Source organism: Varroa jacobsoni, unplaced genomic scaffold (assembly GCF_002532875.2).
Source record: "Varroa jacobsoni isolate VJ856 unplaced genomic scaffold, vjacob_1.0 scaffold_990, whole genome shotgun sequence".
Classification (NCBI taxonomy): domain Eukaryota; kingdom Metazoa; phylum Arthropoda; class Arachnida; order Mesostigmata; family Varroidae; genus Varroa; species Varroa jacobsoni.
Genome location: NW_019213892.1, coordinates 75,061 through 97,877, shown reverse-complemented (window position 1 = coordinate 97,877; position 22,817 = coordinate 75,061). Strand labels below are relative to the sequence as shown.

The 22,817-nt window shown below is 40.4% G+C and overlaps 1 protein-coding gene across 3 annotated transcripts in view; it reads left to right on the top strand.

Annotated features, from left to right (window-relative positions):
- Positions 1 to 22,129, top strand: part of LOC111265589 (inactive tyrosine-protein kinase RYK) — a 29,311-nt gene extending 7,182 nt beyond the window's left edge. Inside the window, exons 3-7 of one of the 3 annotated variants that reach the window (XM_022842399.2) lie at positions 334 to 522; positions 704 to 898; positions 1,388 to 2,756; positions 3,597 to 3,831; positions 21,810 to 22,129. In XM_022842399.2, coding sequence (XP_022698134.1) covers positions 334 to 522; positions 704 to 898; positions 1,388 to 2,756; positions 3,597 to 3,831; positions 21,810 to 21,833 — 2,012 coding nt within the window. In that variant the 3' untranslated portion in view covers positions 21,834 to 22,129. Of the gene's footprint in view, positions 1 to 333; positions 523 to 703; positions 899 to 1,387; positions 2,757 to 3,596; positions 5,228 to 21,809 lie in introns of those variants that run through there. The other 2 variants (XM_022842400.2, XM_022842396.2) reach the window with 2 other exon arrangements.
- The last annotated feature ends 688 nt before the right edge of the window (positions 22,130 to 22,817 follow it).

The window sequence follows — 22,817 nt, the reverse complement described above, 5'->3', positions numbered from 1 at the left end:
GAGACTAAGTTGTTGATTTAAATATAATAATGTATGCATTCTTTGGCTTTGAGCAGAATAAACAACTTCCCGAAATGGGTTAATAGGGTAATTATTCCAATTAATGTTTAAACTTCGATTTGTTACTTGTATCAATATACAACGATGTGTGTTACTCTAGATCGAAGTAGAACTGTTTAATCAAAAGCATCATTAAAGGAACATGTATACCTGGCGGAAGAGTTACTCTACGGTTGCAGTGCCTTTTCGTTCATAAGGAATATTAAATATTTGAAATCTTCACAACACAACTACAACTTAATACGGTTGCCAATTCTTTCGTGAATCAATAAGGTGTAGTTCCAGATCACGCCGAGTCCTTTGTAGTGCGTTTGCATTGCACCGGTCGAAGTAATGCCGAAGTTCGCGTCACCATCCTTGTGGACATCAGTCGAGCGAACGAAGCCAAACTAGGTGACAAAGACGATGTCAAGGAAGCTAGTCAACAAATAAAACTTCAACGCAAGAAGGTTTGCCTTCAAGGTAAATACATCGCTGATTCTAGTTGAACTCTTAGCCATTACACAATACAAACTGAATTTAAGTTACCACGCTCTGGCCTTATCGTCTGGCCAGAGAGAACGTAATGAATGGATCAATGATGAAGGTAATAAAAAGCGAAGGTGAGGCTGCCCAAATACTCAGGCAATTCCTCTCATTTTAGATGAAAAGTCAGTAACAACGACGGCTCGTGCTGTCATCGATGGCATCGACGGAGAAGTGGAAGCAAGTGACGAAGATGAAGGGGATGAGGAAGAGCTTGAAGAGAACAGTGTCATTCTTGTTGGCGATAGTGCCAGCGACAAGGAAGCTTCCAGACGAAAGAAAAATTCTGCCAACTCCGTCACGATGATTAGTGGTAAGTAATCCGAAAAAGTAGCAGAATTGGCTTCCACGACTAAATAGCGGTACAGTCCATTTTGCAACGCTTAGATGACAAAATGGTGGTGATGATTCTATGTACGTTCTTTTTATATGAATATCGCTAATAACCATTCGAACCATAGTGGTCGCCACAAATAGTAGAAGCAGTTCACATATAAGGATGGTAGAGATGTACATATGTTTTTAGGTAAAGTGTGCATTTGCCGTATAGTTTACACGCGTCCTTAACCTGAACCGTTACGTCAGCACATCAAACTCACCTGTTTGGAAGAAGTGGTAGTGTGCTAAACAGCAGTTCATGTTCGTTGTTAATATTTTTCAATAATGTGCAACACGTAAGTTTAGGCATGGCGAACGTAAATATAAATAGAACGGTCGAGGATATTCTAGTAGTCAGAACCTATTGCGGACAATTGCGTTATATGTATGTATATGTATATTTTTTTTTCTGGTTTTCTTCTAGATGAAGCTTTGGCTCCAGGTAACGACTGGGGTAACGCATGGGGTGCGAACGGTTGGCCAGTCCTCCTAGTGGCCGGTGCGGGTGCGGTCGCAACTGGGGCAGCTCTGGCATCGCTGCTAGCTACGGCCGTCTGTTTTATGCGAAATCAAAAAAACAAACGTCAGAACGCGTCGACAACGTTAACATCGTCGAGTAAGCCCGCTGGTCAACAAGTCATCCAGGCTGCCGCCGAAAAATACTGTCGCGAATGGGTAGCAGCTTCAACGTTGAATGGCTCTATATATGGCCACGGTATCGGACAAGGAACTGAAGTAACGTCCATGTTAACGACAGCTACCCCGTCAATGCATATAGACAGAACACTCAACCATCGATTGATCCGGCTCGGCAGCCCCGTGGCTTCAACAATAGCTTCTTACTCTTCCTTCAGAAAGGCGCGTCATCTCGAAGTGCCGCCCAGTCCAGCCCCGCCACCAACGATGGGTGGCCTGAATCAGTTGACACTTAAGTGCATGGGAACTTTGAACAGTTCTGCTGGCCAGTACAGTACAATTCAAGATCTTTCTAGATCTAGAAGTTCGCTTCTGTCAGAGCAACTAGCTGAATTAGCGATAGACATGCGATACTTGTCGCTGGTGAAGCTTCTCAGTGAAGGCAGTTTCGGGCGAGTTTATCACGCCGTACTCAACGATCCATCTTGTCCACCACAAGAGGCACCAAGTCAGGCGCATTCCGTACTAGTCAAAACCGTCACAAATCAGGCGACATCCGAACAGGTGGAGCAGTTCATGCAGGAGGGCATGATGTTATTTGGCATGAATCATGCTAACGTAATGCAGGTAGTCGGAACTTGCTTGGATCTAGCCAGTCAACCTGCACTTATCTATCCAGCAATGGGCGAAGGAAATCTGAAGCAGTTTTTAAGACAAAATGCTCTTTTGCAAACCGATTGTGGGAAAAATCGTATTTCGCCTCAAGACTTAGTTGATATGGGTGTGCAGGTTGCTGAAGGACTTATGTATTTGCATCGAAGATTTTTCTTGCACAAAGACGTAGCTACACGCAACTGTATGCTGGACGAACGTCTACATGTGAAATTAGGAGATAATTCGCTATCTCGGGACCTCTTTCCTGATGATTATCACTGTCTGGGCGATGGAGAACATCGACCTGTTGCCTGGCTGGCCATTGAGTCGCTGCAGAACCGCGAGTTCACGCCAGCGTCTGATCTCTGGATGTTTGGAGTTACAATTTGGGAATTACTTACGTTGGGCCAACAACCATTTCCAGATGTTGATCCGGCTGATATGGGTGTACACCTTCGAAGCGGGCACCGATTACCGCAGCCTTCAAATGCTCCAGACGAAATGTAAGTGAGCTAATTGTATCTAGTGTTAATGCCTACAGCTGACTCGATATTTATGTAAAATTATGTATGTACGCCTGAGTATATGGGTTGAGCTCCTTAGGAAACCCAACTGTAACTTAATGGCGATCGCATCAAAATTAGATCAACTAAATGTTTGTTAACTTTTTGAGATAGGGAACATGCTGTTGCCACTAAAAAAATTTAAATTTTTAATAGTATTCTCTTGGCACCTTTTTAGACCGTGGGTGATTTATGGGGTAAGCTGCGTGCTTAATTAGTGTCACTTTTTGAATTTTTCTAGAATATTAATGAGTCTAATTTTTTTTAATTATTTTTTTAAATATACTCAAATCGTCTAACTTAATTTGTCTCAAATTCAAAATTGGAGCAAGAATTATAGTGTGAGTAAGCTGCTGTAGTTATATCAAATACGTAGAATGATTTCTAAATGTACTTTTAAACGTACGCAAAGAATGAAGCAATTTAACAAGAACATATGATGAACACAATACATCCTTTTGCTCTGTGGATCACAATTTTTTATTGCCAAAAAATTTAAACAAAGACCCGTTGCTAAACTAACGACTTAAATAGGTTCATTAATACATCATTGTTCCCTAATGGAGAACTCATGATTCAGGATTCTTTGAAAACGCTCGTTAAGCAGGGGTCAACTATAGTCTTGAATTTTTTGCATTTTGAGTAACTGAATGAGCAAAGTTTTCTGCTTCGTAGCTTTTCGATTAAGCAATACGTTCGATTTGTATCATAAACTTAGTAGCTACGTGAAACCTACGCCGGAGTTCTGAAAAACTACACGCTTCATTTTTATCTCGATAGGTACTCTCTGATGTGCCGTTGTTGGTGCCTTTGTCCTGGGGATAGAGTTACGTTGCAGCAGGCGACTCGCACACTCGCTGATTTTCACTTACGCTTTGATTCGAGCTCATCGGGTGACTCCAGAGATGAAGTCACGGGTTCCAGGGAGGCTTTAACCTCGTCGCGAAGGCCCAATCAGCAACACAGCCTGCAGCCACACATGCAGAACCTATCTGCTCGACAAGCAACGAGCACTGTGGGTAGTACGTCGTCATTTAAACCAAATGCTGCTCCTGCAGTATACAGAGATGACGAAGTCATCTATGCTAACGATGTTTTGCCCTAGTCAAAGCAGTGTGCGAAGCCTAGACGTGAACACCTTTCTGAATTCATCCAAACATGTGGATATGGTATTCCGCATGACCTCCTCAGTTCAACCAGATTAATAGAAATACTTCAATATTAAACAATGAAACTTCATCCTGACTAAAAGAGACCGGGCAGTGTATCTATTTCAGAACGGCATAGCTAGGCAGTACGAACGCTAGTGGAATGGGTAAACTGGAAACAATGGAAAGAAATACGAAAATGAAACGCTACTTATGTAGGCTACAATAGGCGGATAAGCAGATCCCTGAATATACTGATAACTCAGTCGAGCTAAGTGGGCTAATGTATAGTATACAAACGAGAATCTAATCCCACGATGGAATGTTTATATCTCTATGTTGATGTACGTGCAAAGAGTTTATATTTAAAAACAAACGTATAGCCCCCCCCCCCCCCCCTCCAACTCACGTTAAAGATGAGATGCCCTTAAGCGCCTCTTCAGGAGGCTTTGTCAAAAATTAGTTTACCCAGCCATCGTTTTTCATTAAAAATCAACGTACAACATCTTCAATAAAGAAAATTGTGCAATATGCTCCAAAACTAAAGCGACGCTCTCTGTGTAGTGGTCGTGTGACAAACAATCTTGCAAACGTTTATGATCGTAACCAACTCATTATTTCACAACTCGTTGATATATATATATATATATATATATATATAAATGTAGTATTGGATGTGCTAATTTCAAAACGTACGTTGGTTTCAATATGTCCATTACACAATACATTCTGCTATTATAATGAGTTAACAAGGAGCCAAACAATGCTCGTGTCTAGAACAAAGCTCAGCTTCCAATACTTAATATTAAGGTAGCCATGAACACAAAAGTTCGTCAGCAATCATTGTTACATTAGTTGGCGCTGGAGTTGCTGTTTGTATCCACGTTTTTGTACCTGTTTTTATAAATGGTTAAGATCGATTTGGTTAACTAATTTAATTGACAAAAAACCGCCTAAGTATATTGATTCTCACTGCTGGTCGAATTCACTTAATATCGCTTGATCGGTATGATTCGTCCGACGTATCTATCTAGCTGCTCCAGTTTTGCCAAGATGTAGTCTACGCTCCTATTTTTACGTGCATAACAATAATCAAAGGGACATCACATAGGTGAAATGACAATTTGTACATTTTACAATGCATTTTCATAAGTTAATATTGCAGTAATTGTAAATACATGTTTTATATGCCACCACTCAAAGGAACTATCAGCAAACATATGTTTGTTTCAATGTAAATAAACAGCAGCAGTGTTAAGCGGATATCGGTGTATTTTCCATTTTCCCAGCTGTGTGTATACGTAACTAGAACTGGGTAACAGTGAGTACTTGAAAAGGTTAAAAACAAGTCAGTGTCAGACGACCAACACAGACGAAACATACGTAATGCATTCTGCATTTAATAAAGTAAAATCGAAATGTGCCCTTGGCCAATCTTCGACCTGAAGTATCGCGTAGCTTTTCGGCTCTAGGGTCTTTTGGAAACTAATGTCAGCGGACTCGTGCTCTGTATCTGATTCCAGTCGCAGTTGTTATTGCTCCATCATACAACTGATTGAATTTTAGCGTCTTTCTGAGGCCGCAGCCTACATGATTTCTTCATAAATTCATGTTGCATTTCTTAGTACATGGAGTAATCGACTTTCTTTTGCGCCAGTCACAGTCCTTAGCTTTACTCTAAATGACCGTTTCTAGATATAAAAATTATTATTATTATTATATTGTTTTTGAAGCTGAACTTAAAGTAACACCCTGAATTGAATGAATGTATTTTATTCTTATCCAGTGCCACTTTGGCGGCTGTAAAAGTTGCCGACTCTAATTAGACAGTAGACAACGATACGTATCGCATCACAGGAAGGTTACCAATTTATTCATCATATACCTACCTTACTATCTGGCACCCTTCTAGAATAGGTCTCCCACATTCAGTTCATAATACTTGAAGCGTGAAATTAGAAGTGCGAAGTTACAAAACGTTTGCAACTGCTGAGAGCTAGAAGTCTACAGTTTTTAATGTTCGAAAATAACAGAGACTGCTTCCAAAGAAACATATTTTATGTTTTGACCCTGAATGCTCGTCTGAGCAAGCATCTGCACTCGCTGCTATTCAATGGAAACAGTTTTTGGTGCACTCGTTCGTAACTTGAAATGAAGCAAAAAAAAAACCTGTTCTTCTATGAAAACATTTAAACGCACATCGATAACCTTTAACTGATAAATTTGTAGAAACCTAATGATATCATCCGTACACATGTACGAGTAATACTTGTTTACGTTGATTGTTTTTGCTAAGTAGCTTTGCTGTGTAGAGAAAGCTCTGTACTAAGAACCTCACGTCGAAAAAACAGTTCTCATCTGTAAATGAACCGAAGCGTGAAACTTACTGTTGAAGCGCATGCTTTAAATGCAACTTGACGCGTGCAAATAACGCTAGAGGAACACTTCGACACACTCTGAAGGCGCCCTCAGTACGATGAGCCCTAAATGAGCACAACAACTACGCCAAAAAAGCTTACACAGCCAGAAGTCAAGGGTTCGTGGAAGTTGTCGGAAGCGTAACGGACAATAAGAGAAACATCGATATAGCATATTATCTTCGTACGATATTCGCTCTATGTTCATACGTGAGATGTTAAGACTCGTTGTTCTTGCAGCCTGCACTGATACAAGAACAAAAAGAAGAAAGCATTAGGCGTAGTCTTGGCAATACTTCGTTATGGATTGCTTCTAGCATTTTAATTAATTACCGTTCTTTTATTTTGTTTCGAAATTCCGTAATGAAGGTTTTACTTTGAAGGGTCAAGTTAAATACCTGATTACCAAATATTCATATTATATGGTGTGCTTAGCTTGATATGGCAAGCAATGGTTACTGCGTCCTACATTCAGAAGGAAACAATCATGTCTTTAATAATTATAATGAGAAGCATAAAAAAGACGATAAGCGAGCTTCCTGTTGACCTAAAAAAAAGAAGGGAGCTAAAAACAAAGTGTCTCTCGTTCTCGCCCTCCCCCTTAGTTTTCGTCTTCAACTTTTCGTAAGTGAGCGGCGTGAGAGAAAGAAAACAAGACACGAAACTGTTCGACGAAGCGCGAAATTCGCTCAAAAACATACTCGGCCTCCTTATCGGCGCGGACGTCCGCCGTACGTTTGTTGCTGGGCCTGTGGTGACGAAAGCAATTTCACCATTTTCAGCAGCATTTTTTTGTCCGTCCAACTTGAACGCCTGCCCAACGAGACGCCGAACGACAACGGCTACTACAACGACGCAAAAATATTACGCGTCGCATAGTAACAGCAACGAAAGCGATGGCAGCAACGGCAGTAGAAAAATCAGCTCCCCCGTGGACTGCTGTCCCCCTTCTTTCCGACAGCGTTTGCCGAGTTACTTGCCCAAGCCGAAAAGCCCCTCTTATCTTGCTACATGCACCTTGCGATGAAATTGCTGCGGGTGCCGACAAAGGATTGACATCCTTTTCGCCATAGCAAAGCTTCAGTGTATGTATATATATGGTACAGCGTACCCTGCCTCATCTCCGGGCGGCATTCGTTGACTCGGCTGCATAAAGACAAGCCCTTAGCTCACACTGCAGCATATTGTGTGAGACGCCCGCCAAATCTAAGAAGCCCGGTCCGACCGAAGAGCCTCTGAGCCCATCGCATCCAGGAGCCTCATAAAGAGTTCTGCTAGGCAAGTGGCAAGCTGAGGCTGCCGCAGGTACTGTTGATTTGGAGGCTGACTGGCTGCCATCCTGCCCGACTTCTTGGGCGAACGGCCGATGTGCACGATGTTGTTCAAGAGGTTTTTATTTTACGAGATGATGAGAACGACGAAGCGGGCAAGGTTAGGTTGTCTGGAACGTAGACAGCAGATAGACTCCTTGTTGTCTCAGTGTCCCTTTTGCTTGACTTCTCTGCACTTCCTGGTCCAAGATTCCACGTTGGCCTCCAAGTTCCGTTAGCTATAACGGCGAAAAAGTAAGGACTTCGCTGTTGGCAAGGGCTCCAGATGCACCCAGCACAGTCAGACATAACACGCATAGGTGTGTATATAGTACGGTATGCGTACCTATGTTTATGCTTATTTTTATGTGCTTAGTAGGTTAAATATAATGCAGAGTTTCACTAGCAAATACGTATTCAGCTTATCAATATGCCGACTGCGTATGATAACAGATAGCATCTCCTTTCACCAGTTCAGCTTAGTGTTCATACGTTTGCATCTTGTAAGCGGTTAAAGCATCTTCCTGACTGGTCATGGTCGTATGGCAGCAAGCGGTACAACCGAAAGTTCCCATCAACACACTTAACGACGAAGAGAAGCCAGCAGTTCCGATGGTGATAAATTGCATCATAGTTTTCTTGCCATGCTTCCTGAGCTAATGACACCGCCAGGCACTTCTCGATCCTCTCACATAAGGTCTCAGAGCAGGGCATCAGGGACTGAGATGACACGTGCGTAGGTTCTGTTCATTGCAGATTATTCCGTTTCAAAGTTGTTGGGTATTCATGGCGACTCTTGGCAACAAAGGAGCACAAAACGGGACATCGAGTACGTCAGACGAAAGAGGGTTGTAGACAGACAGAGTATATCAAGCCAAACCACGTCCAAGTAGCTCGCCCTGCTTCGTCCTGTTGCTAAGCCGGTGAATGAAATAGTAGTCCTAAACGAGTTAGTCGTAGTCGAAAAGCTACGAGAATTCAGGGGATATATAGAAACGTTGTTCAAGTTCTCCGCACACCAACTTAGAAGGACTCAATTACGAGTTTATAGAGCAGGGGAGAGCTAGCTAGAGGCTTAGACCTAGCACGGCACAGGCACCCAGGGTTCGTTCCGATGAATACGTCGAACGCGAAAAAAAAACGATCGGTTTCCTATTGAGACCCAATAAAAATAGAAAATTACACTTCGAAATGTGAACAGATATAAGATTCATGTGCTTTTTCAAGTGTTTTGGACAAATCGAATATACTATATCCCGTATATAGTAAGATATAAAAAAATCGATACTGAGGCTGTTCTGCACGAAATGGTAATGATGGTGACCCATATAGGCAGTTGTCACCTGCTGTTTGATTTACACAAATACTGTCCTAATAGTTCACCATATCGTGGTTGGCTTACATACGTGTAGTTCATGATCGTTTCTAATTTACATTTGAACTGGTAGAAGCAGAGCGCAAAAGAGTAAGTCAGCGTGAATTTTCTATGTCTTAATCAGTCTTTCTTGGTATCCTACGTAGTATATGTAGATGAACTTAGCAACATACGTCTTATTCTGTCAGAGTGTACCGGCGGCATCAGTGTTGTTCCTATCTCAGACTGCAAATGGACTCATACAACCTATTAACAGGTTTGCAAGTATATTTATACCAAATTTAACCTAAAGCACAAAAATATGCGGCTATTATTTCCAACGGATGCGTTTTTTACCAATTGTCAAAAGAGTGCTAATTTTATGCATGTGCGCCCAACCCTTTCCTTGACAACGAAGAGAAATGACTGCTTTTAAGCTATATAATAATCTAATATAGGCGTGCTTTAGCCGTAAGCTAGGTGAAAGTAGCATTATATCATAAAGCCGTGCGGAAGGTCTGGCGATAGCAGCGGATTGTTAAAAAAAGATATTACATACTCGATGATGAGTTGTTACGGGTGCCCCCAGGGATCACACTCAAAAGATCACTAACTACTTTTCTCTTCTGAAGTCTATCGTCTGCTTTGGCTGGACGTGGTTGAGTTATGCGTGTTTATCCGCTTCGTCATGTTGCTTCCTGCAAACTTTTCCTGTTCTGAGCTCCGACATTGTCTAGCAATAGCTTGGAGCTGTCTATTACATTTGACCGATAAAATACGCCCCAAACACCCACACTGCGGTTATACTGACGCCACGGAGAATGTCGTGTTAATTACAATTAGTAGAGATTCGGGTGACTTGGACTGAAATTATTCAAAAAAGCTTTAGTACCAAATCAAACGTACAGCCATTGTACTGAATATCATTACAGGAACGAACGACATTGAGTTTGTGTATTTTACATGAGCTATGTGAATTATGTCCTGTATCATATAGCTACACTCAAAGTCATGCACGAGCCTGGTAAAATACTTATACGAGTGCAGTGTGAATTTTTTTTTACTGAGGCGAGCATGTCCGTAAAGTAGGACCATCTAATTAACCGTTAGAGTTGAACGGATAGTAAAGGAAGTGTCCAGAGATCAAATATGGCGTTTTACTTTTTGTTCGAAGTAGGTCCCTTATTCATTCTTCCTCCTAAAAATCAAATGAACACAAAATGAAATGTGTTAGACATAATGGCGAGTAAATAATTTCTGTCGATGTCCCGGTTCAGTAAATTAATATTTGACACAAGGCACAGATTTCGTCACGACGATGATGGTTGAGTATCTTCGTTCTTTTCCCAATTCGAATCAAATAGGACGTCCGTCCCGCAGGAAGAACCCTCAGGGGGGTACGAAATATCGAAACGATAACGAACGTAAGCAACTCTTTGGCTGTTCCTCTGAAGTTCATGGTACTACCCCTTGTTCCGGACATTTCGGGGGTTCCGGAGTACAGCCTGTCCCTGCTACCCCCTAATGGCGTCATCGAGTGAACATTACGTCACACGCAGGAAGCGTGCGCAGCCGGAAGAAAAATATTAGGAAAATGAGGAAAGTGATTAGGAGTATGATATGATATATGAGTAACAATTATATATTGCGATTTACAAAGGAGTATGTATAATTGTATTGAAAACGAACGCGGTTGCATTTTTTACACGTTTACAGTAGCCCCGAAATTAAAATTATTGTGACTATGCTGTAGTGAAGTCTGTGAGTCAGGAGCAAAGTCGATTAACTGAGAACGAATGGCTTCACGATGCGACCGCAGTACTCAAGTTTGAATTTGACCGCCTTGCATGTTCAGCGTGGAGACAAAAATGCGTTTTCCTTCTCAGACTGATTTACTTCGAAGTCCAGTTTTCGCAAACAAAAAAATCGCGCCTTAACATTAGGTATATATTATGCAAACAACGAAACTTAGTAGCCTTTTTTAGTATAGCAGTAAAATAGTAGGAAATAGCTTTTTTAAGATGGTTACATCTAACGCTCAAGTAAATCATAAAATACGAAGGGTCACAATGTCCAAGTGGTATAGCTGTCAACGCTTACCCCGGTCGACTAATACACGTGCTCCAAATGGGCTTGAAGGTATCGTTCGACTTAGCTATAGTAAAAACACTGGGGAGGACACATTTAAGGGAACTCTTGGCCACGTAACCGAACTGAAAAGTGTTTTTCCAATCGATCTCTACTGGCTACATTTCGTTGAAGCTTAGCGTAGCCCCGGGAAGCAGTGTTGGTTGCTCGAAGTGTAACTTAATCCCATTATTTTATCATCGATATAAGCGGACACTGCGCGCAGCTTTCTTTAGCCCCTCACTCGGACGAAAAATGCTTCCCAGCGGAGCTATGTGTGTGTTGAAATTTCTCCAAATGGATATTTATGCATTGACAGACGTAAAACAATGTAAGTTGCATGTACATCTACTTGCTTTTCCACATCTTCCCAACTATTTGCCGACCGAAAGCACATAAAGTACAAATAGGTCATTCGGCCTTGTTCCATGAACCATGTCTTTGACATACAAAAACTACGAACAATGAAGCTTTAATACCCTATACGTTACGATAAGCTAATACGTTGGAGAGTCGCGAAGTTTATCTTGAATGAATGGAAGTTTTCGTAATTAGATTATTTACTTTGATTATGGCATCGTATCACTCAAATGGGGTAGTTACAGCGCCGTGTTCTTTTCGTCTGATTTTCCTCCAGCTTTATGCTAGCGCTAGTTATCGAAGTACGCGAATTATATAAATCCAGGAGAGTGGTGCTTGCAATTTTCTCCGCATATACAAATCCTCTTATTAGCTTCATGAATTATGAACTCGAATTGCAGACGTATATTATTAAGCAGGCGTATTATAAGTTGTTCTATCTCCTTTTGTCTGTCTGTCTGTCTGTCTGTCTGTCCCTCTGTATGAGTGTCACACCCTCAAAAAACTCGGCCCCTGTTGCCGTTACACAAGCGCCACCAGTTTGCCCCTTGCAGTCGACGCGGATGAGTCTCGCAGTTAGCCCGGCTAGTGGCAAGCATCACGAGGCCGCCACTTAGCAGTAATATAACGACACCATTGCAGAAGTCTAAGCCCTAAGTAGCGCCGTTCTGTACGGGCTGAAAGTTATTGCGAACTGTCGAGTTACGATATACCTAGAAGCTAAAGCCGATCTGAAACGCCATAATTACTTCACTTAGTCTTTGAAGCTCTCTCCAACTGAATTAAATTGCACCGCATTTATTCTGCACATCAATGGGTTCATTGAAATCTTTCACAGCACAGACACCGTATTATTTGTTTATGTGCTATCTAGCAGTGTAACAAAAAGAATAAAGAAAACCTTTTTCCGATTACTTCATGTGTGATCCATGGTCACGTGGGTCGAGTGTGGACGATTTCTGTTCGAGCAAAGATACGAGCCTTGCCAGAAACAAAGTGCCTCCGCCAATCAAGTAATTAGTCAACGACTATCGTCACTGGTCAAATAGTCCCTGCTTCGTAAAAATTCGCAAGCCGCCACTCAAAATATAAGAACACGGCAACTTTCCTCGTTAAAAAAAATAGATCGAAATTCATAACCGTATAGCGCGCGATCAGGTGCTAAGGAACGAGTCATTTCTGGTCACATGCGACCTATTCAGTGTAGAAAGTTACACGGCTAGCCTGTTGCGCCTTTTTGACTGCAGATAAATTTGCAACGAGTTCACCTTTTAAACCTGTACACTGAGTGCAAAGATCCTGTTGCCGAAGGATGCGATACATGAAACTCTCAAGCATTATATTAGTTGCAGAACTTTCGATAATTAACGATACTAACTAATTTTAGCCATACATTTGTCAACTAAAAAGGTCCATGTTAAACGCATGCAGAATGGTACCGTAATACAAAAATGACATTTTTCGTCATGTATATGTTGTCCAATTAGAGATCCAGTACTCATATGCTATACTATTCAAATAGACTGTGGTTTGTTATTACTGCAACCTTTTAGGCCAATATATTACATAGGCCTATATCGCCTCAAAAACAATTCGCTTTTCCTTTAGTAGAAATGCTGACTGTAGTGGCATTTTTCAGCCTCGATCCATGTTTAACAAGCGAAACATAAATTACTTGCCTCCTTTACAAACTGATATGGTCGAGGAAAATCTTAGCGTTGAGTGAGGAATGATAGAAGCATATACGCTGAGCTACGCTTACCGCTTGCTGTGAAGCAAACGGCTATGCCCAATAGAAATCACTTCACAGTGTTCGTGCGGATCATAGCTTTTTCATTCTTATTATATTTCTGGATTTGTTTTTTTCGAATCATATAGTTGTTGGGCTCTACGCTCACGCATTCGTTATGGATACCTTGTAAGTTGTCAATATCGAACTAACACCGACTCATTGACTCGTATACGTGCAACATGTTTATCTAACATAAGCTTTAATTCCAGGTTTTACAGCTTTGACTTATTACTTTACGAAGGCGCCCCTTTATTATAATTATAGTTATTATTATAAGCCAAAATTATGCTTGTAATCCTATTTGAACCTTATTAGGCTTGTGTTCAAACAGTAGCAGTTGTAACAATATTCAATGTTTCATTGCTTCTACAAATGGGATCTTATACCAGTGAAAACCAATACAGCATAGACCAGAATAGATCCCGTGCTTTGTCAAGCGATGCAGCGTCGCACGATCAGTGGTGCATTCAAATAGGAGCGCATTTAAATAATCCAGAAATTCTATGGGGATTGTATGTATGTCTCCTATATACAGAATGGCCTCCAGCCAAGATGCTTGCGCTTTCAAAGATAAACGCCGCCGAAGTTAAGTTATGTAAACGTTGATTTAAACAATTTTCATGATTGTCCGTCTAAACATTGAAGCTGTAACGATGTCATAAACTAGAACTGCAAATATGACAGGGAAACCCTTTAGTAAAAACAAATTATAATATGCACAGGTTCGCCTACATAGAATAAGATTGAATTCCGGGAAATCCTTTTTCGTCCCCTGTGAACACAAAGATAAAATGACTGATCTAAGTAGACGTCCCATATTGGGTATCAAAACATTTTGCAACATGCCCCTAAGTTAAACTTAGTGAAACTGACAACGTCCAGCAAAGCAACATTTACGCACGTAGACTCTTCCAAACCGGTTGAAGTCATATCGAACATCGTTATACCTTCAGCCAATTTTTGATTATTCAGTAATTACATTTGGCTACAAGGTGAGTGAGGACAATAGCTCTCCAAGCGTTTTAGCAGTTCTAAAGGCTTTTAATTAGGACAATAAATCCACTCTCGTCCTGATGAGGCGCAGGTTTCTCGAAGAGATTTACGATAATTTACTGGATTACTTAACTGTTGCTGTCATGCGTTTCGCCCTATTTCCTGTGTCACCTAAAATATGCGTCGTACTATGTCTATCTCTAAGGCTAAAAATAGCTCGCACTGTGTCCTATTCTATATTCTAAAGGAAGTAAAAAGTGTGTGTATATTGAAATCAGTATCAAAGATCTAGAAAAGAGCCACAACAATTTTTATTATTTTTAGGAGGTCTTCCTGGTCAGATAAAAAAATGTTTATCTTCATATTTAAAAATTACAGAAATAGTTTTTATATGTACGTTTGCACTTATCAAAGCTCTCGACAACTGGTGTAAAGACCTTAATGGGTCTTTGACGGGAAAATTTTATGACAAAAAAATTCATTTTCAAGTTTCATATTTTAAAAATCATTGCGAAAGCCTAATGTGCAGAGTGCAGATCTCTGCTTCCCAATAATTACGTCGAGGTTCTGCTGCTGCTTACCGCTTCTATGCGTTTGAGAAGTAAGTCGGGCGATTTGACTTATACCGTACAGTACGATATAAGCGACTATATATATAAGCGATATAAGTAAGCGCGTGCATTTAAATATTTCAGATTTGGCTTACTCGGACATATTATTAACCCACTAACACTAAGCATTGTCCTTAGAAGCAACAAGGAAGAAACCATCCTTCTAATGAGTAAATCTTAGGCGAATACAACTATGTCGCAAAAGACAACTATAGGAATGATTTCCTTTTCCCTGTTTTCGTTTGTTCTCTTCTATATGTCGTTCAAACGTGGATCTCTCTGCCTCATAAGTCACCGTTGTGAAAAACACCTACTCGATTTAGCTTTTGGGCTGAGTCAGAAAACTGCCCGGGGCGCTTGCACTGTGTATGATTTAGGCCACATCTCTGATAGGGTTGCTTACAGGTGTTTCGCGAAGTGCAATGGTGGTACCTGGCCCTAGTCGACCATCTAGAGCCGACGAAGATCAATTAAAGGCCTTTTCGAAAAGAGACAGTCCAAAAACTATGCGTACATTGGCAGAGAAGATGAACTGCGATCACGTAATTATTGTCAGGCGTCTTAAATCTTCGAAATATGTTTGTGCGTCTCACAAAAAGAAAAAAAGAACGAAAAACTCATAGTAGCAGCTTTCTCAATATATCGCTGGGCTTTGTACCAACCAGAGAAGAAAACGGACTAAGCAAGGTAAAGCTATCCTTCTTTACGACAAGGCGAGGCAACACAGAAAAAAAACTTAAGCCAGATATTGTTTCCCATCAAATTTACGAGACTCTGCATCGACAGACTAATGTCGTTTGCAGTCACTGGCAAACGAAATGGAAAGGCTCTTAAAGGTCAGGCTTGACGAGCTCTTCAACCAAAGGTTTCAAATTTTCTGGTGGAACGGATTAAACAAATTTGTTTAAAAATAAAGGAAGATTATGGAAAATAATGATCAATACGTAATAAATCCACTCGTTATTAAATTTCAAGTGAAACCTCGAGTGAAACTGCCATTATCTATGTACCGACGTTATAGTGATAGCAATGATCGAAATATATTTTTGCGTGACTTTCATGGGAAATATGTACCTTTTCTGGTCATTTTGCTATTTCTATTGCAGCTCCTTTCCGCTTCCTCCACCAAAGTCTCCATTGAATACCCACAAAACTCAACTATGGCAGTCTCTTCAGTGATCAGTTACACAACTTAACATTGAAGTAGTCTGTTATGATCCTGATACGAGTATAAGTGCCACCAAAGCTTGCTGGCAATACCAAGCGTTACCTTCTGCGATGGCAAACTGGTAACATTATAACGCTTACCGAGATTATAGACTTGTACGGTGACTTAGGTTCGACACCACACGCACACAACTTTGTACTGGAAAGGAGCCATCCAAAGCAATAATTAAGGGCAGTATCGGAAATATTTATTATAATTAGCTAGTTTTCTACCTTTTGTATTCGTGTTGTATAGATTGATATTAATAGACGCGAATTCAACAAAGGACAAGTCTCAATGCATATAGCACGGAAATAAGGCAAGCAACCAAAGTCGACTGCTGCTTGTTAGTGCAAATACGGATCTTTTAAAATTGAAGTACCATGAGTGTCACGTGAATATGAAAAGTTAATATGACGATACGCTTCTTTGGAACCAGCCGATGATACAAATTAAAGTTTCTCTGTCTCCTCATAACCTCTATTCGAGCCTCAGCTCAGCTTGAAAGGCCATGCGAAGCAACTTCACTAACAGCTATTCAGAACCGGGATTTGCGGCTGGCTTCATTCGTTGATTCATTCATCGTTGATATCGTGATAGGCGTGACCTGGTAGAAGGTGGCTTGACCGTGCCCATTGCCAATGAAAGAAAGCAGCTTTCTTCTTGTGATGCCTGAGCATCAGGACACAAATTTTACTCGGCCGACCTCCGTTGAAGTAGATCAAGAGTGGATATCGAATTTCACTTATCGGCCATTTTCAAAAGGCACTCGGATTTTTGAATTATGAAGTGAGGTGATGGTAACCCTGGTGAAGCCTGCCCTCGGCCTGGTAGCAGAAGTTGCTTTCCTGCTTGAAGCTAAAGCTGGCGGGTGGTAGCTGCACAGTGAAAAGCATCGAGAAAACTGCTTGGGTAGTTTAAGGGGTATCGGGAAGCGCCGATTGAATAACTCTGCAACAGCGGGAAGTCTTGCAAACTCCATCTGGTGCGCAGAGGCCATTTCGAAAGCTGAACGTTCTATCAAAGAGTAGATGGGAATTGAGCAGTATGTCGCTGGAAAAGAGAGAGGTTAATATATGTTTTGTGAGTGTGTGTGTGTGTGTGTAGAGAAAAATAAAAAAGACTTTGGAAACGTTTTAGCATATATTGTTAATTTTATGATAAGACGTCCATTAGCAATAGCTGAATTAGCTTACTCAAAATACTTGTTACGGTATAATGGACACTTGTAAAATAAAGAGGGCCTAAATAACAGTGTTAGAGATTTAGACTGGGTTTGAAATATCCGCATGGAAATATTAGCTGATGCATGAAACGGGTTACCGTTCACACATTCTCAAATATGAAAAACGGGAATTTATCCTGTTTGCTATTGACCGCAGGATAGCAGTATATCGGCAGAACGCAAACTCTGCAATATCGAATGTACAGTATACAACAGGCTACATATGAAACCCTGAGGAAAAGCACATAATTCGATATAAATTCACAGGTGACCCTACCCAGAAACTTCAATACATCGTTGAAAACGATATATGTAATTGTTTGACGCAATGGCTCAGACGATTAAGTTGCTGTGATTTGGCAAAGCCAGAATTTAGTCGTTCACTGTCCGCAATGAAGTACATAAAACCACGCTTTATATGAGTTGAAAAATCTTAGGTAGAGGTATATAAGATGATTAGGATAGTAAATCTTTTCTTATATATGTATAGATTTTCGGTAAATATCCGTCGCAATCGTTATAGATATTTTAACCATTTGCCTGCCCGATGTCTATATCTCAATGCACCATCGACTTGGTTAACAAAATGTTTGTCTCTCAAAAGCAGCCGTTTATTTCCCTATAAAAAAAATCGAAGTGTATTAAAAATGGTTTTTTACCACTTTAAATCTAAATCTTATAAAGGATTTTTTATTTTTTGTCATGAAAAACCTCCTAGGGCTGTTTCATAGACCGCGCCCAAATTGGCAATAACACAGGCCGTCGAATTCGAGCGAGAAAGGTTCCAAATTTGAAAAAGGTGTTGTTTAGCGTGTAATTGAATTGAATAATAACTGATCTTCGCTTAATTTCTGAAAACAAGGCTTTTCTGTTTAACTTTTAACTTTTTTAACTGTTGTTTTGTTGTGGAAGGAACTGGCTTTGAACGTATGTTTGTTACGATAAACAGCCAAATTCTTTCCTACTTTAAATGCTGTACCTTGTACATTTATCTCCTTATCTCAGCGCGCGTCTCAATAAAAACGTCCATGCAGCGTATGCGTCGGGATGCGACTGAAGTATACTTGAAGGGATTACTCTCCTACTGTGAAAATCGGCTAGAACACAGTGTTTTTTACAGTAAATCTCCTAATTTTATATTACAGATGTCAAATAAGGGATACCATATCATATTTGTTTCTATGGCAAACAGTGGCCATTTTAGTTACTCTAAGTTTCAAATCCATTAGGATAAAGGCCCGCTTAATTGTGCTCGTTCTAAAGCTAACTTTACAGCATGAGCAAATAGCAGGTTCATGGGAATTAACTTGAATTTGACTTAATACTCTAATTGTCTAAAGGCACATTACAGTGTAATACTGCCCTAGTTTCACTAACAACCAGTTCTTAGTTTTACTGGACAGCAAGATGGATTTTCCAAAATTGTCTGTATCACTCTTTTTTGGTTTGGATACAGTTTATATTGGCGGGCTGCCGCTGTCACAGTTACCTGCGTCGTTCGCGATGCTAACGAAGGAAAGCGGCTTAGAAAGCTGGCTAGTTGGAAAAAGGAGGCTCGGCCATCGAACGAGCTTTGCTGACTTAGTCATTTCTACAATTGCGTCCTTCGATAGATCAGAGTACGAGCCCCATCTTCGCTGCGAGCACTAATACGTTCAAGCTGGCTTCCTGTTTTCTTTGTTCAACGATTTTCCTTGAAAATTGTCAATTTCTTAGCAACACCAGAATAATCCGTCGTCCACATCGACGGCGGGACAGCGACAACGTTCCAGTATCGTAAGAGGCTTGTCCAGCTTCAGCCGCTAGAGTCGCTAGACGTTATAGCGATGGCTAGGGATTCCATAGTGATCTGCTAGAGGAAATAGGCTGTGATAGAGAGACGAGGGCCACATAAAAAATGATGTGTACATGTATAAAGCGATGGACATAAATGCGTTTTTAGCTAGTCGAAGAGCGGAGGACAATTACGAAATCATTTCTTATCACAACAGAACGAAGCTTAAATTGATCCTTGATAATATAAAAATGCAAACTGTAAGTGATAAAAAAGTTGAAACAGAGAGTAATTTGTCTCCATGTTTCCAACCAAGAACTGGTACGTTGTTCTCTACTTATATTTTAGCAAAAAATGTACGCCTCTTCAGTGGACAGGCACTCTAATTTATATCATTGAGCGTGAGTGCAATTAGCAACGGTCGTCCTCAACAGCTGAGAGATTTCAAATGTTTATTTAGCCAAAGTTTAAAAAGTGCGACGCAGAGAACTTGTTCTGGAAACTTGAAGGGCTGTGTAAAACAGACTAAAATTTTAGTTTAGAATAGAAGCCATCTGTTAAACATTATTATTACTGATACAGAAATCATACTCGTTAATTGTTTGCGTATTTTTTCGACATCAGTCAACCCTACGGCGCGGTTATATATAGTTAATAACATTCTCAATTAATTAAGTGATAAAATCAGGACACATAACTCATAATAGGAAAGGAACTCGATCTAGAAGACATATTACAAGAAATTATTTGCAAAAAGCATTGACTTACTCTAACATTAACCTTTTCTATATGACCTTCATTCACTGATGGTGGTCAATAAGTGTTGATTGAATTACAACCGATATAGGCTCTGCCTGAACCGATTTGGCTATTTGCTGCTGCTGCTCTAGATACAGTGAATATTCGTTTCCAACGGCACTAGATTATTAGTCGAAAACCGAGTTTTGCTGTTCAGTGATTTTGTTAGGTTAGTGATCATTCTGTCCGAGTCTTGACGGGCCGACTCGGCTCTCGATGTTGTCTGTGATGCAGCATTGCCCAAGGCTCCCGGTAGCTTGATTCCAGATGCGGATCGTCCTTTACTAACTGACGGTGAAAGGGCGACGGCCAGTGTACGTGAAGAAGAAAATGATGCCTGGCCCACTGATGGGCAACGAGCTCTTTGCTTGTCGACCTTTTTACGCTTCGTGCCGTACTCATGCATGCATTCACTGATAACGACAGCAGAATATACAAAGGCGGGAACGGGCAGAGACATACTGGAGTGCATACAAAGATGTACGGTAAAGATGCATGAGTGCTATACTCAACTCTTTGATGCTAACCTCTGTATACCGTGTACCGCCTTTTCATTAAGCAGAAAAATATCTCGATGAGTAAAGGAAATGCGAGTCAATACGAATAAGCGAGCAAAAGTTACAATCTGGCAGTGTGTCTTCGCATATTGTGGCAACATGCTAAACCGCGAAGATGTAACATAAAAGCTTAAAAATCGAGAAATAAATTTTTTCCGTCTGCTGTCAAGGAAAATGACACAGGGAAAGATGCGGCTTCCGTGCACACGATTATTCCAACCAGAATTTCTAGGGTAACAATTCAACAGAATAGGGCGAATTGCAATGGCCATTGTAGATTATTTCGACTTTTACGTAATACGAAATACGTTGAATCCTGTAGAACCCACATTCAAATCAGCGTCTATTAGACTGTGCCATTGTGCCAATGAATATTTGTGAAAATAATTTATATCTTCATTATTGTAGCAACCTGCTTAGTGCTGACACCATGTAACTTTTTGGGAAACTGTGATTCCGTTAGTGTAGGCTTAACACAAAGATGTCCAAATCAAGGAGCCACTGGTTTGAATCCAAGATGTGCAGATAGACATTTTGTATTAGTAATGGGAGATGTGCTTCGTACCATGCTTTCTGCTCTGGTTGTTGCCACCATTGTATACAGACCATTATAATTTAGTTTAGAACGTTTCAATCGTTGTCGTCTTGGTGAATGGTTCAAGAGAATCACGTTAAAGAAAATCTAATGCTTTGCTAAAAGCCAGGGAGTGGCTGTCTTATATACAAAATCTCCGTTCGAATGAAAGATAGCATTTTCAGGGTCTTCGGGAGGGGACGGGCGAATATTTAAAGCGAGCTTAGTCACTCTTATAGCAGCGTACGATGATGAAGAACTTGCTGCAGCATAAATCAAATGTTCACGCCTCATTCTTCTCAACGGTTTTTTTTCACGGAGCTAAAGGAGAAGTCGAAGGAAGAAAAGAAATGTGGAGGATTTTCGTCCTCTCTGCTGCTTCTTCATAAAAGAAAGCTCATGGCTGAACTAATCGTATGCACCCAAGAGTAAAGCCGATCTCGAAAAGCCATTTTGTGAAAAAATGAACGAATGTAGGTTTTCGATCGGATCCTATCTAAGAACGATGAGGATACCTTAATACAACTGCTATGCAAGACTGTAATATAAAAAAAAGATCAAGAGAAATGAATATAAACAACAATAAGCCTATTGTTTATAGATACACACGAACCTATAACGATGTACACGAAGGGCAGATGCAAGAGAATCATAATATAGCATCTAAGTGGATGATATAATAAAAACTCTGATAGTCGAAAATAAGCAGAGAGTAAAAAGCTGGACTAAGTCAATCGCTTTTGCAGGACCAGTCGACTACGGCGCGTTAAGGCTATGGTAAACACTGCAAATCGAAGGAGATGGGAAGTTTTTGAGCACGCTAAGAAACAATGAGCCACTGTCATCTGCAGAAGTAGATCGTTCGAACCCGATGGGACTCTATTGTATCTCAATAAAAGTCTCCTTTTAACATGGGTCAACACAAACCTCTCTTTGTATATGTCAGATACTTAGACTATCCTGCATGCATAATACATTAGGAAAAAGCGGCTTAGAAAATAAATGGCCTTTAGTAAGCTTATCCAACGCACAGTTTAGAGATAGACACGAATTAGCAAATGCAATATGATGCTGATCCCACACAAATTCAATGGATAGTGATATGAGTATAATAATTTTACTCGGCGTATTATAGGGGTTGTTTCTTTTTCGTCCTTTGAATTATATATTTTGAAATAATTCACGGCGCATTAATGGAAATACAATGACCACTTGCTTATTTTCATAACTTTCTTTTAGTGTTCGGACGTTTATTATTGCAGTACGGTCATTACACGCCTTCACTCATATTTGCTCCTCCGAAAATAGAGGTGCCGGCTCGGATTTTACTAGAACATTATTGACAATCATTTTAGCATAGGGTACTTTTAATGGCAAAATAAATTCTAGATAACTTCTTCCTGAAAAAATAAAGCAGTGCAGTCTCATGTGAAGGGAAAAGCAAGTTTGTCAACTTATAAGTCTGTTAGAATAGTGTATCTAGAAATAATTTCAAAGTTTCAATTGGTTTTCATGGAGATATTAAATCCTACCTTGGCATTTTGAGTTGAATGTATCATTTAAGTTCCATTTTCCTTTCAGATACATCTCCACTGTCTTCCACTGGCCGCTGACGTTATACTTATCTGAACAGATTTTTCAAAGCAAAGTGAAGTTTTACGGAGTAGATTGGCCAGAAAGAATCTAATGGAAACGTTGTTAAGAAGGCCCGCTAGTTCGTCCTTACTTATGGTTGCGAGTGAAGTCGCTTGTGA